The sequence below is a fragment of the Neophocaena asiaeorientalis genome, unplaced genomic scaffold, assembly GCF_003031525.2.
Source record: "Neophocaena asiaeorientalis asiaeorientalis breed wild unplaced genomic scaffold, Neophocaena_asiaeorientalis_V1.1 scaffold606, whole genome shotgun sequence".
NCBI classification, from domain to species: Eukaryota; Metazoa; Chordata; class Mammalia; order Artiodactyla; family Phocoenidae; genus Neophocaena; species Neophocaena asiaeorientalis.
The window spans coordinates 9914702-9928945 of record NW_020173687.1 but is presented as its reverse complement, the minus strand read 5'-3'; the positions used below and the strand labels follow the sequence as shown (position 1 = coordinate 9928945).

The 14244-nt window shown below is 48.0% G+C and overlaps 1 protein-coding gene across 1 annotated transcript in view; it reads right to left on the bottom strand.

The window, feature by feature from the left end:
* The window catches only part of ATP9A (ATPase phospholipid transporting 9A), a 126153-nt gene that overhangs the window by 63834 nt on the left and 48075 nt on the right, over nucleotides 1–14244 (bottom strand). Inside the window, exons 7-11 of the mRNA XM_024750188.1 lie at nucleotides 13379–13473; nucleotides 10541–10621; nucleotides 9687–9762; nucleotides 2138–2214; nucleotides 455–615 (exon numbers count right to left, since the gene is read on the bottom strand). Of these exons, the coding sequence (XP_024605956.1) occupies nucleotides 455–615; nucleotides 2138–2214; nucleotides 9687–9762; nucleotides 10541–10621; nucleotides 13379–13473 (490 nt within the window). The remainder of the gene's footprint in view (nucleotides 1–454; nucleotides 616–2137; nucleotides 2215–9686; nucleotides 9763–10540; nucleotides 10622–13378; nucleotides 13474–14244) is intronic.

The following is a 14244-nucleotide window of genomic DNA, read 5'->3' as shown; positions in this document are numbered from 1 at the left end:
TTTTTTTTTTTTTTTTAACCATTTATTCAGCCTTCAAATGAGGTAGGCGAACAATTGTCTGGCATGTGCCACCAAGCTTCCACTGCTAATCAAGCACCGTGAGTCCCGACTCAGGCTCAGAATCCTTCCCAACACAGCACTCCCACCAGTCACCACCAACCTCCTGGGGCTGGTAAATAAGATGAAATCTAAGTGGCACGTCCAGTGTACACTGAGACTGGGCAAGGCCAGATCTTCTGAGCAGAGAGTAATTCCAGAAAGGATGGTTCAGGGAGGAATGTGCCCATCCAGTGCTCCGGCCAGAGCGCCACCTACACTCCTGACCCTGCCTGTCCTTGGTCATCACTCTACAAAAGGGCCCGGCTCCTTCTCAAAACCACAAAACCATGACCTTTGAATGAAGAGAGAGAAGCAAATGTCGCAGCACTTAAACACAAGCTTGTTCTCTGCTTACCTGATGGGAATGATGTTGGAAAACAAAAGGAGGAAGCGGATGATTTGTAGGTACCAACGTCCGGCGAAGTGCTGGAGGGCGACCATGACCAGAGACACCACCACCAAAGCTCCAAAGAGGATCTTTGTTAGACAGTTCACTTCCAGGTCAAACAGGCCAATCTGTGGGACAGCGCACAGAGCGAAGCTTGTGATTAGCTGGTGCAACCCACAGCCCGCCCGGAGAACTGGTCCTTCTCCCATGAACACCTCTACCTCGGGCAAGACCGTGGGCTCCATGGATCCCCACATCTTTGGGTGAGAACGCTGGGCTCCACAGGCTAACAGACATCCAAGGGACTTCAATGAATCCGATTTCCATTTTTTCTTAATGAATTTAGATTTAGCCTTGGAATCCCATAAGTGGGTTACTGCTGCCTTCAGCGATGCTGTGCACTGCGTGGCCTCTACCGTCCTACACAGCAGCCTGTAGAATCGCTCAGTCCTACAACTCTGTGCAGTGCACCACACACTAATTCCCTGTGGCCGGGAAATTCGGGGCACACGCCACTGGTGGCCCCTGATTTTTAGGTGCTGCATTCATGAACGTGAGTATTTTAATGACTACATACTTGTTTTAATGTATATTCTTTAAAAATGGAACCAGCACATGAAACCCATCACTTCGCAGAAACGTGGCCCCGGATACAGCTAAAACATCACATAGGGGACATCTACAGTTGTGATAACGATGGTCGTCATGGGGGTTGTAATGGCAGGGTGAAATGACTGGCATCTGTTCACAGTACTGACAAAGAAGACCACTGCAATATTCTGACTCTAAGAACCTGGGGGAGGGGTGGAGCTGGGGGGGGGTGCTGGTGGGAAGGGAGCAGCAACAGGGCCATCAGGCAGACCGCAGAGCTGACTCCGCTTGCCCTGCCACAGCAGCTCAGCATGGGTTTGAAGCCAGGTCTACACAGCTTGGCCAGAGTGTGGTCCTTCTCCAGGCCATTTCTCCTCTACAAGATGAGGCTGCAGAAGCACCTGTGCTCACTGGCTGGCGTAAGGATTAAATGAGGTGCAGTGAAGGATGCCGCACAAGACGTGGCAAACAGTAAGGACTCGTCAGTTCATTTTAAAAGCTTTTAAAACGTTATGTATTCATTTACAAGCAGTCCTTGTTTAACTGCTGTGAGCTTAGCAGACACTGAGGTTTTTTTACAAATTGAAGGTGTGTGGCAACCCTGTGTTACCAGAGGATAAGTTAGTATTTTTTAGCAATAAAGTATTTTTAACTAAGGTACGTACATTGGTGTTTTTGACATAATGCTTTTACTGCACACTTAACGGACTACAGGATAGTGTAAACATAACTTTTAAACGTACTGGGAAACTGAAAAATTCGTGTAACTTGCTTTGTTGTGATACGCACTTTACATGGTGGTCTGGAATAGAACCATCACCTCTCCAAAGGCTGCCTGTACATACGTACACGTATTCATGTACTGTGCGTGTGTATCTATATATACACATGTACCTATGCACACACACGGACGTGAAAAGATAGTCTGTATAAATGAAGTCACACTGTCAGGGGTTCCTGTTTTTAAATCTAGCTTCTCACCCCATCAACACCAATCATCAAACTACATCAGGTGAGAAAATTCTGGCAAGGAAACACATCCTGTGGCTCTGAACGCACCTTACTTCGAGGATTTGAGGTATTCATGACACTCCGGAGTTCTCTGCCCGTGTAAAGAACAACACCCACAATAGTACCTAAGGTGAGAAAAACGACCCAAAGAAATGTGAGTACAGACAGGCAGGCTTACAGACAGAAGAGTCCTACCCGCTTGAGGAGGAGATTTTCTCAAACCGGTATCCACACACTGTGAGATGCTGCAAAGTTTACATCGGGGCCGACTGAGACCTACGTCCGCACTGAGGGTAGCAAAGCCCCTAGCCACATGTGGCCATTCACATTTAAATACAATTAAAATGAAATAAAATACAGTCCCCCATTTTCACTAGCCACATTTCAGGTTCAACAGCCATATAAGGCCAGTGGCAGCCATACAGGGCAGTGAAGACACAGGACATTCCCCCTACTGCTAAAAGTTCCACTGGTCAGCGCTGGCTTGTGGGGTCCGGCAGCCTCCGATAGCAGGAAAGGTGGTAGAGACTTCCAGAGGTGCCTAGACCTTCATAAACAATTATGGAAACCTATGAACGCACCCCTCTTATCGGAGCACGTTCTTCCCAGGGAGTCTGATTCCTTTCGGATTCAGTGTGTAACTAGAACATTTGGGGGATGTCTGTCCAGATGACAATTCTTTCCTGAGAACTTCCCCACCCCCTTTTCCATCCCCCCAGCATAATTAAAAATAAAAGATATCAATTCTTGTAAACAATTTATAGAAGAAACACTAATGACCAATTAACATTAGAAAAGATGCTTCATCTAGTGAAACACCAAAGAAATGCCAAATAAATCATTTTTACTCCCATCCTACTAATAAAAATCCAAAAGACTGAGAACATTCCGTGTTAGCCAAGAGGTGGGGGAATGGACTCTGTCATGTACGCTGTTGGCTGAGGTGCCCATTGGAATAGGAAGGAAAATTGGCAATATCTATCAAAAATTTACATTTGTCTCCCCTTTCCAGTGTGTGCCAGGAAAACACTCCGCACAGCAGGGAAGACGGACAGTCAAGAAGGAAAGCAGGACGCCGGTAACCACGGAGAGAGGTGGGTACCACGGAGAGAGGTGGGTACCACGATGAAACGAGCAGAGAACAGACAGGAGGGGACCGGGGAGGCTGCCGGCGTGTGCTGGGCGGCCAGGGACGCTGTCTCTGAGTTGAGGACATCTGAGCTGAGACTTGAAACATGAGAAGGGGCAGCCCTGCCAAGCACTCAGGAAAGACCCCAGGAATACAAACAATCTGGTCTCTCTGCTGGATAAAGAAAAGCCCTAACCTTCTCTCTGCTGGCCCCTCACTCTTGGAACACCAAAGAGGTTTAAACAGAGTTGGTAAAAGAGCCCAACCCCAGACGAAGCACTGGGGCTGTGTCTCCTGGCGGGAGTCACTGAGGTCCCCCACGACTTGATGCACACAGCGTTCTGCACAGTGCAATTCCCTTCCAGAGAGGCACTCAGCAGATGGCGGGCCGGGGAGGGCGCCTGACCACTCCTGGGCAGCTGGCAGCTCCCGCGAGCGCAGGCCCATCCCCCCCAGCAGATGGTCGGACGGTGGGAGCTGAGCCTGGGCCGAGTAGGGACAGCCACACGGCCGTGGCACTCATCCCGGGGCAGACGTGGGTTGGTCTCAATTCCCAACATCCAGGGTTTGAGACGGTCCTAATATCAGGGGCCCCCAAGGGCAGCGTCCCCCACTTGGCACCAGGCAATCTCCACGCCTTCAAAGGCTACTGGAAATGCCCTTCCCTGCAACACCGCCTGTGTCCAAAAGCAAAACTGTCTCCAGGAGATGCGAACCCTGGCCTCAGCCACCCCGAGGGAGCACACCAGCAGCACAGAGCTGCACTGCTTTGGTCTGCTCAGTGCTCTAAAGGTTTTGAATTAGGTGCCAACTTTTAAATGCAGAAACTTTCATATAAAGCATAGGCTTCTTCTGGAAAATCAGAAGACCTAGTGCCACTGACTGCTCGGTCCTCACTGTGTCACCAGCAGATGTTGAGCCCGGCCACTCCCTTTAGCCGGGCCCCTGCTCTCCGCTCATCACGGTCCCCACGTAGCCCCGGAAGACCTCCCAACCCATGCCCCTCCACCCCCCAGACCTCTGACCCCTCTTTCTAGGCTGTGCCCCCTGCGGTCCCCCCTCACCCTCGCCACTCTTATCCTCACTCTCACCCTCTGCCTCCTGCCCACCATGGCAATCCTCTCCATCCTGCTGGCTGGGATCTCCCACCGGCCAGGCTGCTGTGGTCAGGTATTTCCCCAAGTCCTTTGGAACCCTCCAGAAGACGGTGGTGCTGGGGTCAGACCTACACTGTGACTCCTCTGACCCCATCCACAACAAGATAAACCATGAACCCCAGAGAAAGAGTGTTCAACACACTTACAGCAACTACACACTGTTCTGACGTTCGAGCCTGCAATCCCGGGACAAGCCCCAAGGAACAGGGTACAGACCAGCTGGGCATTATCAGACGCACGTGGCGTGACCTGCATGCTGGTCACACACAGCAGGGTCACAGATCCATCTGCTACAGATTACGGGTGGGGCCAGGGGGACAAGAAACTGGTCCCCCTCCACAGAGAGTCTGAGAAGAACTGGGATCCATAATATCCAGGCTCCTTCTCTGCCAACACCTCCCTGGCCTCCCCCATCCCCTTCCCTATCTTCGCCCCAGTGACTCCTCAGCTTAGCAGCACAGTGTGGGGTTACCACGGCAACTGCATCCTCTACAGACTGATGCCAGCCAACGCAGCTGGACCCTTAGCATTGCCTGGCAAGCTATTTAATTCTTTAAATTTCCAACTGATAACAGCTGAGTGACCAAGACACAGGAGTTAGATTCTAAAGGGAACAGAGAAGTGAAATCTCATATAATTAAGATTACTCTTGATGGCTGCTCCTGGAGTCGAGCCCCAGGAGGAAATGGCTTGCATTTAATGCCGAGTTTACATTAGAAGCAGAGTGCAGTCAGACATCTACTTGGTGAGAAGCAGGGGAAACTGAGGCCAGCTAAGGAAATGGTAACTGCCCAGCTCCTCAGACTCACTCGAAAACATACGTTCACTGAAGGGCGTGGCAACCAGTGCCACTGGATCAGGAATCACCACTCTCTCTCCCTTCCCACATCACCAAACACAAAGAGAAGAATTCAGACAAGTGGAAAAATGCATATTTTAACTTCACAGTACATTTCTGATGAACTGTTTGAAATCTTTTTTCCATCTTCAAGATCCCAATTTGCCTTCCATTCTCCTCCTCCCAGGAGATGATCTCTCCAAGGCTGTGTGACCTTAGGCAAGTCGCTTAACCTCTCTGAGACTCAATTCTTCATTCCATTAATTGTCCTCATTTAATGTTGTGAGACCAAAACAAGAGAACAGGAGCAAAACACTTGGAAAATAAAAAGTGTCTGATAAATAAGACTTATTACTGTTAATCTCTGAAATTGAGGCTGAGAAGCTTCTTCACTCATACCCTCCACCTTCCAAATTCCCCACGTTTTCACTAAATCACTTTCCTTCTCACTGGTTTCAGAGGAAATCCAGAGAACTCACTCCTACTTCCTCCCATCTCCTCTGCAATTTATATTAAGTTTAGAGTAAGTTATAAATCCATGAAGGTGGAGACAAGGGTCTTCTGGTATACCACAGCACTAGGACCTAGCAATGGAGCTTGGCATTATTATAAATAAGTGCTCAATAAAGGTTTGCTGCATGGAAAGAAGGAAAGCAGGAAGGAAGGAAAGAAGAAAATTACCAGAATGAACACTAGACATGTAAATATATATTTCTTATCGAATATTATCAAAACCAGTGCCTAACCAAACAAACCGTCAGTCAGCCCTACCCCACCCACCCAGAAGTAACCACTACTCTGACTGCAAGAGATGGAGGGTGTACTGTTCACATTACTGCCTGGGAAGGAGACGGGTATGTCACAGGCATCCTTGAATTTCAGTCCTGTCTCTGCCAGGTGCAACATGACACAGGGCTTAAACCCAGTCTGGGGCTTCCCTGGTGGCGCAGTGGTTAAGAATCCGCCTGCCAATGCAGGGGACACGGGTTCAAGCCCTGGTCTGGGAAGATCCCACATGCCACGGAGCAACTAAGCCCATGCACCACAACTACTGAGCCTGCGCTCTAAAGCCCACGAGCCACAACTACTGAGCCCGAGTGCCACAACTATTGAGGCCCGCGCACCTAGAGCCCTTGCTCCGCAATAAGAGAAGCCACCGCAATGAGCCCACACACTGCAACAAAAGAGTAGCCCCCGCTCGCCGCAACTAGAGAAAGCCCGTGCGCAGCAACGAAGACCCAATGCAGCCAAAACTTAATTAATTAATTTAAAAAAAAAAAACCCAGTCTGTTCTGATTTCCCTTAACACCTCTCTCTGCTCCACCTGAAGAGATGGGCATTTGACACAGGATGTCCCCCTCCCAACGTGCATGCTTTATCGTGTGACATCTCTGTTTCCCATCACACTGTCTCTTTACACAGGGCCACAAACAAAACCTGGCACAAGTGTCCGGAGCTGGGGTTTGAGCTGAGATAAGATCCCTTCGCTAGCTAGTTGTCCTAACTTTACTCCTTAAACCAAGATGAATCCCAGATGGAGCAAACATTTTAATATAAAACCATATAAACACTCCAAGCAAACACTGATGTACTATTAAAATGGTAGAGCAGGGAAGATTTTTCTCAGCATGTCACAAAAACCAGAAACCATAAGGAAAAAACATCAATAGGTCTGCCTATATAAAAATTTTAAACTTTTGTGCCAAAATACGAATGAGATCACCTGGCAAATAGTAATTGCAATGAAGGTAACAAACAGAAGGACAATATCCTTATTGTCCTTATAAAGAGTTCTTAGAAACCATTTTTTCAAACGAACCCCGCAACAGGAAAACGGGCACAGGGCATAAACTGGCAGTCCATACATATATTTTGAGGAATGCAAACAAACCGTAAGTACGAAGAAAGTTGTTAAACTTTACAAATTATTTTTAAAAGGGAAATCAATATGTTAGATATTTATTCAATGTCTATAGGTGGGCAAAAATTTTAAAGTCAAACAGAACATGGTGCTCGTTAAGGTACATTTATAAGATTATCAGAAGAGGGAAGTTTGCCCTGCGAATCAAAATGTACAATGTATACACCCTTTCACTTAGTAATCCCATTTCTATGAAAATGGTGATGACATCAACACTGAGAAACTCTATCCGGAAAAACCAACCAAACAAAGCATATCACAGACAAAAACAAAAGACAAACAATAAACTGTGAGAAAATGTTTGCGACTGATGAGAGATGACAATTCGATACCCTTTCTTCTATAAAGCATTCTTACAAGTCAATAAAAAAAAGAACCTAGAAGGAAAGTAGATAGACCAAAATATTAAGAAAGGTCTTACATGCAAAAAGATGTTCAACCGTACTCACAAAGAAATAAAAATTAAAACAATAACAAAATATCATTTATCACCTAATAGACTAGAGACAAATGAAAATAGTAACTTTTAACTCCTGCATACTAAATACACCACAAAATTTTTTAAAAGCCACATGACGTATTTATGGAATCTAAAAAATAAAACTACCTAGTGAATATAACAAAAAAGAGACAGACTCACAGGTATAGAGAACCAGTGGTTACCAGTGGGGAGAAGGGAGAGGGAAGGGGGAGGGGCAAGACAGGGGTAGAGGATTAAGAGGTACAAACTACCATGTATAAAATAAATAAGCAACAAGGATATATTGTACAACAAGGAATATAGCCAATATTTTATAATTACTGTAAATGAAATATAACCTTTAAAAACTATGACTCACTACACTGTACACCTGAAACTTATATAATACTGTACATCAACTTACCTCAACTGAAAAAAGAAGAAATTTTGAAAAAGAAAAAAAAAAAACAGATAATAAATTGGATGGGGGAAAAAGGATATGAGGTTTAGGCATCAGAAATGAGAAACTCTTACAAATGATTAAGAAAAAGATAAGAACCATAACAAAAAAATGACTAAAGGACACACAAGTAACTGACAAAGGAAGAAACAAAACAGATATATGCAAAGATGGCCAACCTTCCCGATAACCTAGGAAATGCAAATTGAAACAAATTCTTTTTCAGTCCAATTATTAAAGATTAAAAAGAATAACTAATTACTTGTTAGCAAATGATTTCAAAGTGGAGAAAAGCTGGTGAGGAAGAGTAACAAGTTCAGAGAGACTTGGGTGGACAAGTGGCCAGGAAGAGGCAGAGGTGAAAGGGCTGCTGCCGGCCCTGGGTGGCCATGGCCATGGCCTTGGTGTGGCCGGGCAGCGGGGCAGCGCAGAATACTAAGGACCAATTTCTTACATCTTTAGTCAGCAGGGGAATTGAGAGACAATCTAGATTGTGCTCCAAATACAGGCTGCAAGTGGAAAAACAACATGGCAAAAAACGAAAAGGGAGAGTTCTTCTCTGTCCACTGGCTTTAAGTGAGTCTGTGGATGGCAGCCTGTGTGGAGTCTGTGCTGGTCATTCCCCCTCCTTGTCATACAGCATCCTGACTGAGCATCTGTTGTACTAAAGAACCACAAAACAGCATCAAGCAGAGGAAAATGGGTTGGTAGGAGAGAGGGGGGGGGAAAAATGGATTCATCCCATGGTAAAGACAGAAAGCTGCCAGTAGTGGAATTACGTTATTAATAGCAATATATTATTATATAACATATATAATATGATAATAACAGCTGCACACTGAGTTCTGCTTCCGGGGCAAAGTGCCTGGGTTCAAGTCTCAACTTTGCCTTTCATGTGCTGTGTGACCTTGGGCAAGTTACTTAACCTCACTGAGCCTCGGTTTCCTCATCTGCAGAATGGGGACAATACTAGCACCTGCCCGCATGGTACTGTTGGGAGGATTAAGTGAACCACGTAAACACACAGGGAAGGGCCCGGCCCAGTGCCTGACAGACTGGCGGCCCCACTGCTATCACCCCAGCTGCTGCAGGCTGTGCTCAGCCCCTGGAGCCCCTTCTGCTCAGCTTCATACCAGTGTTCAAATCTTTTCCTCCTGCACCTCAACAGGTCATCTTGCAAACTCTGTTTTGGAGTCCAGAGGTCCAGAGAATTTCTGTGTCATCTTGGAGTTTTAAACACTGAGGCTCCATCAGGCCCGTGGCCCTGGCGTGCACACCAGGGCAGGACCGGCTGGGCAGCCCTCACGGACACAACTTCCAGCCCGAACACCCAGGCTGACCCAATTTCTGGTACAGATTAGGACGTCAATCTCAAGTGGCAATTAAGGGCTATTCCCAGAGCGGACACTGTGGCCGAGTCCACAGGCCAGGGCGGCTTCTCCTCCAGACGTCTCCGAACGTCCGAGGGGCAATTAGATGGCCGTTTAATTCCCCGGTGGTGCGGGAGCAAGTGGAAAACACCATTTGACTGACAGCTCATTTTCCCAACTGAGAGATGATTATTCTCATTACACAAAAGGATTTTCTTTCCTTTTCAAATTGTTAACACATTCCTCCACAAGAGCGCCGTACCTGATGCGGTGACCGTGCCCGCCCAGAGCGCGTTCTCTACGCTCAGACTCTCGCTGATCGGGGCATCGCTGTCCTCCTGCAAAAGAACAAGTGGACACACGCTGACCCACCAAGGTCTGGGCCGGACCCGCTGGCTGTCTCCAGCCTGCTCTTCACAAGAAGGGAGGAGAGGACGACCCCCGTTTGGAAGCCAACAGCCCAGCTGGGAGAGGCAGGCCAAACTCATAAACTCCTATCCTTGGCGTTCCCGCCTCAGTGAAAAACAATGGTTCACAATTTAAGAAATGCAGGCTTCTAGCACCAAAGAAACATTTTACAAGGTAAGAGCTAAAATGTCGAGGCAAATTGAACAGAAACAGCCCTTTCCTGGTCAGTCCTCGGGCTTCCGGAACAAGAGCAGGGACAATTCAATTTGGGTTCTATAAACCTATTACCCCACCGGTCTAAAATAATTCAAATCCAAATTCAATTTCTATTCTGAAAGGCTGGGACGTGGCTTAAAAATGATAACCCTGGCAGATAGGACTTGGAGGAATTAAAGAGGACAGGGGCTCACATGAAAGAGACAGAAAGAGTAACTGCTTTCAGACACCAGTTAACGTTCACTACAGTAACACTGGCTCCAAGCTGTCAGGTGACTCGAGCTGTTCAGAGGCTGGAAGAAAATCCCAGTGGTGTCGATTTTACCGAGAAGCAATACGTCAGCTTGCAAGGTGGGGCCTTCTGAAGGGAACGTCACCCCCCCTGGCACAAAGCAACTCCCTGACAAACACCTGTCAGCACTGCGCAGCAGGTCCTCACCCGAGACGTGCGCCCCGCCAGGCCGGATTCCGCGTCACACGAGGCTTACTTACTCTAGTGAAAGTCCCCACAAAGTTGTGAATGTCGATGTTTGGCTCCTCTGCATACACGTACGATCGAATCTGAAGAAGGTCCTGTTCAACGGGGGTGACATTGTGGAGGTAAAACGAAGTCACTGTATGATTATAAAGGGATTTCAGGAAGCATCCACTCTTTTTCCAAAGCAGGTGTATTTTCCAAACAGCTCTCAAAACCACAGGGCAGGTGGAAAAAAAGAGGGAAACCTTCTGGCAAGTAAGTTTAGGAGTCATTACCTGTAACATCCCAAGACACACTGAGACCCTAAAGGGAAGGTTCTGTGTTTCTCTGTGTTTACCCAGCATTTCCAAAGCTAAGTGACAGTGCAGATCCCCCTCTGCGACACTCTGGTTTACAAGAGTTGTTCATACCAATCAAAACACTCATTAGGGAGGGTAGGAGGGAGACGCAAGAGGGAGGGGATGTGGGGATGTATGTATAGCTGATTCACTTTGTTATGCGGCAGAAACTAACACACTGTTGTAAAACAATTATACTCCCGTAAAGGTGTTAAAAAAATTTTTTTTAATAAAAAAATAAAAGGAAAGAAATTCTGACACTTGCTCCGGCATGGATGAATTGTGAAGATACCATGCTAAGTGAAATACGCCAGTCACAAAACGACAAATACCATAGGATTCCACTTATCTGAGGCAGCTACAGTAGTCATACTCATAGAGAAAGAAGTAGAAGGGTGGTTGCCAGGGGCTGGGGGAAGAGGGGGAACCGGAAGGCGTATTTAGCGGGTCCAGAGCTGCAGATTTCCATGACGGGAGTCTGGAGATGGATGGTGGTGATGGCTACATAGCAGTGTGAATGTCCTTAACACCACTGAAGTGTCCGCTCAAAAATGATAAGATGGTCAATTTTATGTATATTCTGCCACAATAAGAAAGACGGGGGCGGGGGGAACCAAATCAAGTGGTCAGGCAAATTCAGGCCACGTGGAGTAGAGGCTACTGGCCACGCCCTCAGCAGGCTCTGAGCTCCCTGCAAACCATCCAGGAGGCCCGTATGCAGACGTGTGGGCAATGCGGCATCTATGTGCTGATACATAAAAAAGGCCCACAGACAGAAAGTGAAGGGAAAAACGTTTCAGAATCGTAAGCACAATCCCATTTATGAGAAACCACACTCCACCAGCAAGTGTGCAGTTGTATATTTGTAAGAAACCGCACTAAAAAGGACCTGGAAAAATCACTACTGAATTCACAAGAGCCCCTGGGAGAGAGAGGTAAGATCTGGGGAGGAGGCTGTGAGCAACACTTTTCACTTGTTCCTCCAATTTGAGTTTCTTTTTAAATAGAATATACTCGCGTATTCCTCAGGTAAATCTTTCCATACAATTCTTTTCATCTATGAGTTTGTCAAAACGCTGTTAGCCAACTAGGCCCCTTCAGCCCACTAAGGCTGAAGGTACAGACAGTGGTACCTTATCTCTCTCTGGACGCCAACCCAGGCCTGGAGAAGACGAACGTTTATGAAACTGGGTGAAGTTTCCAAAGTGCACATCGAGAAAGGAACTCAGAGCCGTGGAACCGGCGGGCACCTTCACGATTCTAGACTCTTCTGGACTGTCTCCTGAACAGACTCCCTCAAATCATGGGAGTGACCCTTGCTGGTTAGCCCCATCTCAAGGATTCCCCAGGGCTCCTGGCCACAGCTGAAAACTCACTAGAATTCCTGGTCTAAACAAATAATAATAAGGATGGTGCTACTTCCCATCTTACTGGCCATGAAAAATCATCAGTACTGCGGGCACGTTTACTGTGACATTCACTCCACTGAGACACAGAAATGTCTCCTGCCCTCTCCCTTCCTCACAGGACACAGTAAGGACTGGCATTAATCAATGTGGCCACAAGCCCAGGAAAAGCTTCTGCGCTCTGCTTAATCCTTTCGGACCACCCACAGGGCATGTCAGTCTCTGGGCATTTAAATTACATTTTGTGATTTTGTAACCTACTCCCCAGGCCTCATCCAGCCCAGGTGGCTTGCGTTCAAACTTCTTCTTTGACTCCCTCCCTACCTCACTCTACAGTTTAAGGCATGAGTGACAGGGAGCTGATGGGGAAGTGTGAGGCCCCAGAGCGCTCGGAGGGCCTGTTGGTTCCAACTACTGTGGCCGCCCCCCTCAGACAGGGCCTGCATGCTGTTCCATGCACCGTTCGACACACTGTTCCATGCACTGGGCACACAGCAGCGAACACACCGACAGAAACCTGCTCTCGAAGACTCTGCCTTGAAGTGAGTGGAGTGGGAATGCAAGGAGAGGGTGGTCAGGAAACACCTCTCCAATAAGGGGACTTGTACACAAAAACCAAGAGTGAGTCTGATTGTTCCTGGTGGAGAAACTGCAAGGGCAAATGTCGGGGGGCAGAAGCATGCCTGATGGAGAGGCCTGTATGGCTAGAGCTGACGGGCAGAGAGGAGAGAGCCAGAAGCTGAGGTGAGGCCCTTAGCAGAGAGACAAGGACCGCAGGATCGAGTCTCAGGAAGCTGAGATGCCTTTGGAGATTCTGAGCAGAGGAATAACGTGCTCTGCGTTGGGTTTTACTTTTATGCCAGGTATCTGGTCAAGGTTTCTTAGAGCTGGAGCTTCCCTCAAAAGAGTACCATCCCAACAGGCCAGGTCTGCATTCACAAGGCCACACGGCCTGGAGCCAGCAAGCAATCGGGGCTCTCGAGAACCTCACACCCCCCAGGAGCCCCACCTCACGCCTGACGGCCCGTGTCTGGCCCGAGGGGCCCGAGTTTGAGAGCCCTGAGGTGACACAGTCGCCAGTGGGGCTTCTGCAAGGACAGTTACTCACAGCAGCGGTGGGCAGCCTCTGAGTGCAGGCCACGGGAAGCCGAAGTTTCCAGTCTGTCTCCCCGTCCAGCTGGTCCGTCCGCAGGAAGCAAGAGCCTGTGGAGGGAAGTGAGGCACCGTCCGTTCACCTGCAATTCAAGAATCCTTCCCGTGGCAGCTCCGAGCAGCTCCGGCTCTAGTACTTGTAAAAACAGCCAATCAATGGCCAACGACCAAGAGGGAAAAATAAATACCCGATTTCCCATCTCCTCCATAAGCTCTGGGGTCAGAAAGATCCAGGTTCAAATACCTCGCTCCACCACTCACAGTGGGAGCCTGGGCTAGTTTCTGGACCTTGCTAAGCCTCGGCGTGTCCTGTCTGTAAAATGGGGAGAAACACAGATCTCACAAGCCTGCTGTAAAGGATTCAGAGGGGTGATCATACCCCCAGCACGGCGGCTGGCACGGGGTAACCAGCATTCGAGTCCATTTGGGGCAGGGGTTACAAGTACCTTCTCAGGAACCAGACCTCCTGGGTTCAGGTTCAGCCTCCACGACTCCCTAGCTGTGCCCTGAGGGAGTTACTTCTCTCCTCTGAGCCTCAGTTTCCTCCAGTGCACAAATGAGGATATTACGGCGCCAACCTCATGCTGCAAGGCCTAAAGAGCTGATCCATGCAAACTGCTCAGAACAGGGAAAGGACCCCAAGGACCACGTTAACTGTCTGCCGTGACTATCGACCTGCAAATTTGGTGGATACATATTTCAATCTGACCTGCACAAGTCTGAGCAATCAGTCAGCTCTATATTTCATCAGACAGAGAATGTACTGAACTCCCTGACACCGCACTTAAGACTTCTGAGGACTTTCAGAAAATCCCTTCTAAT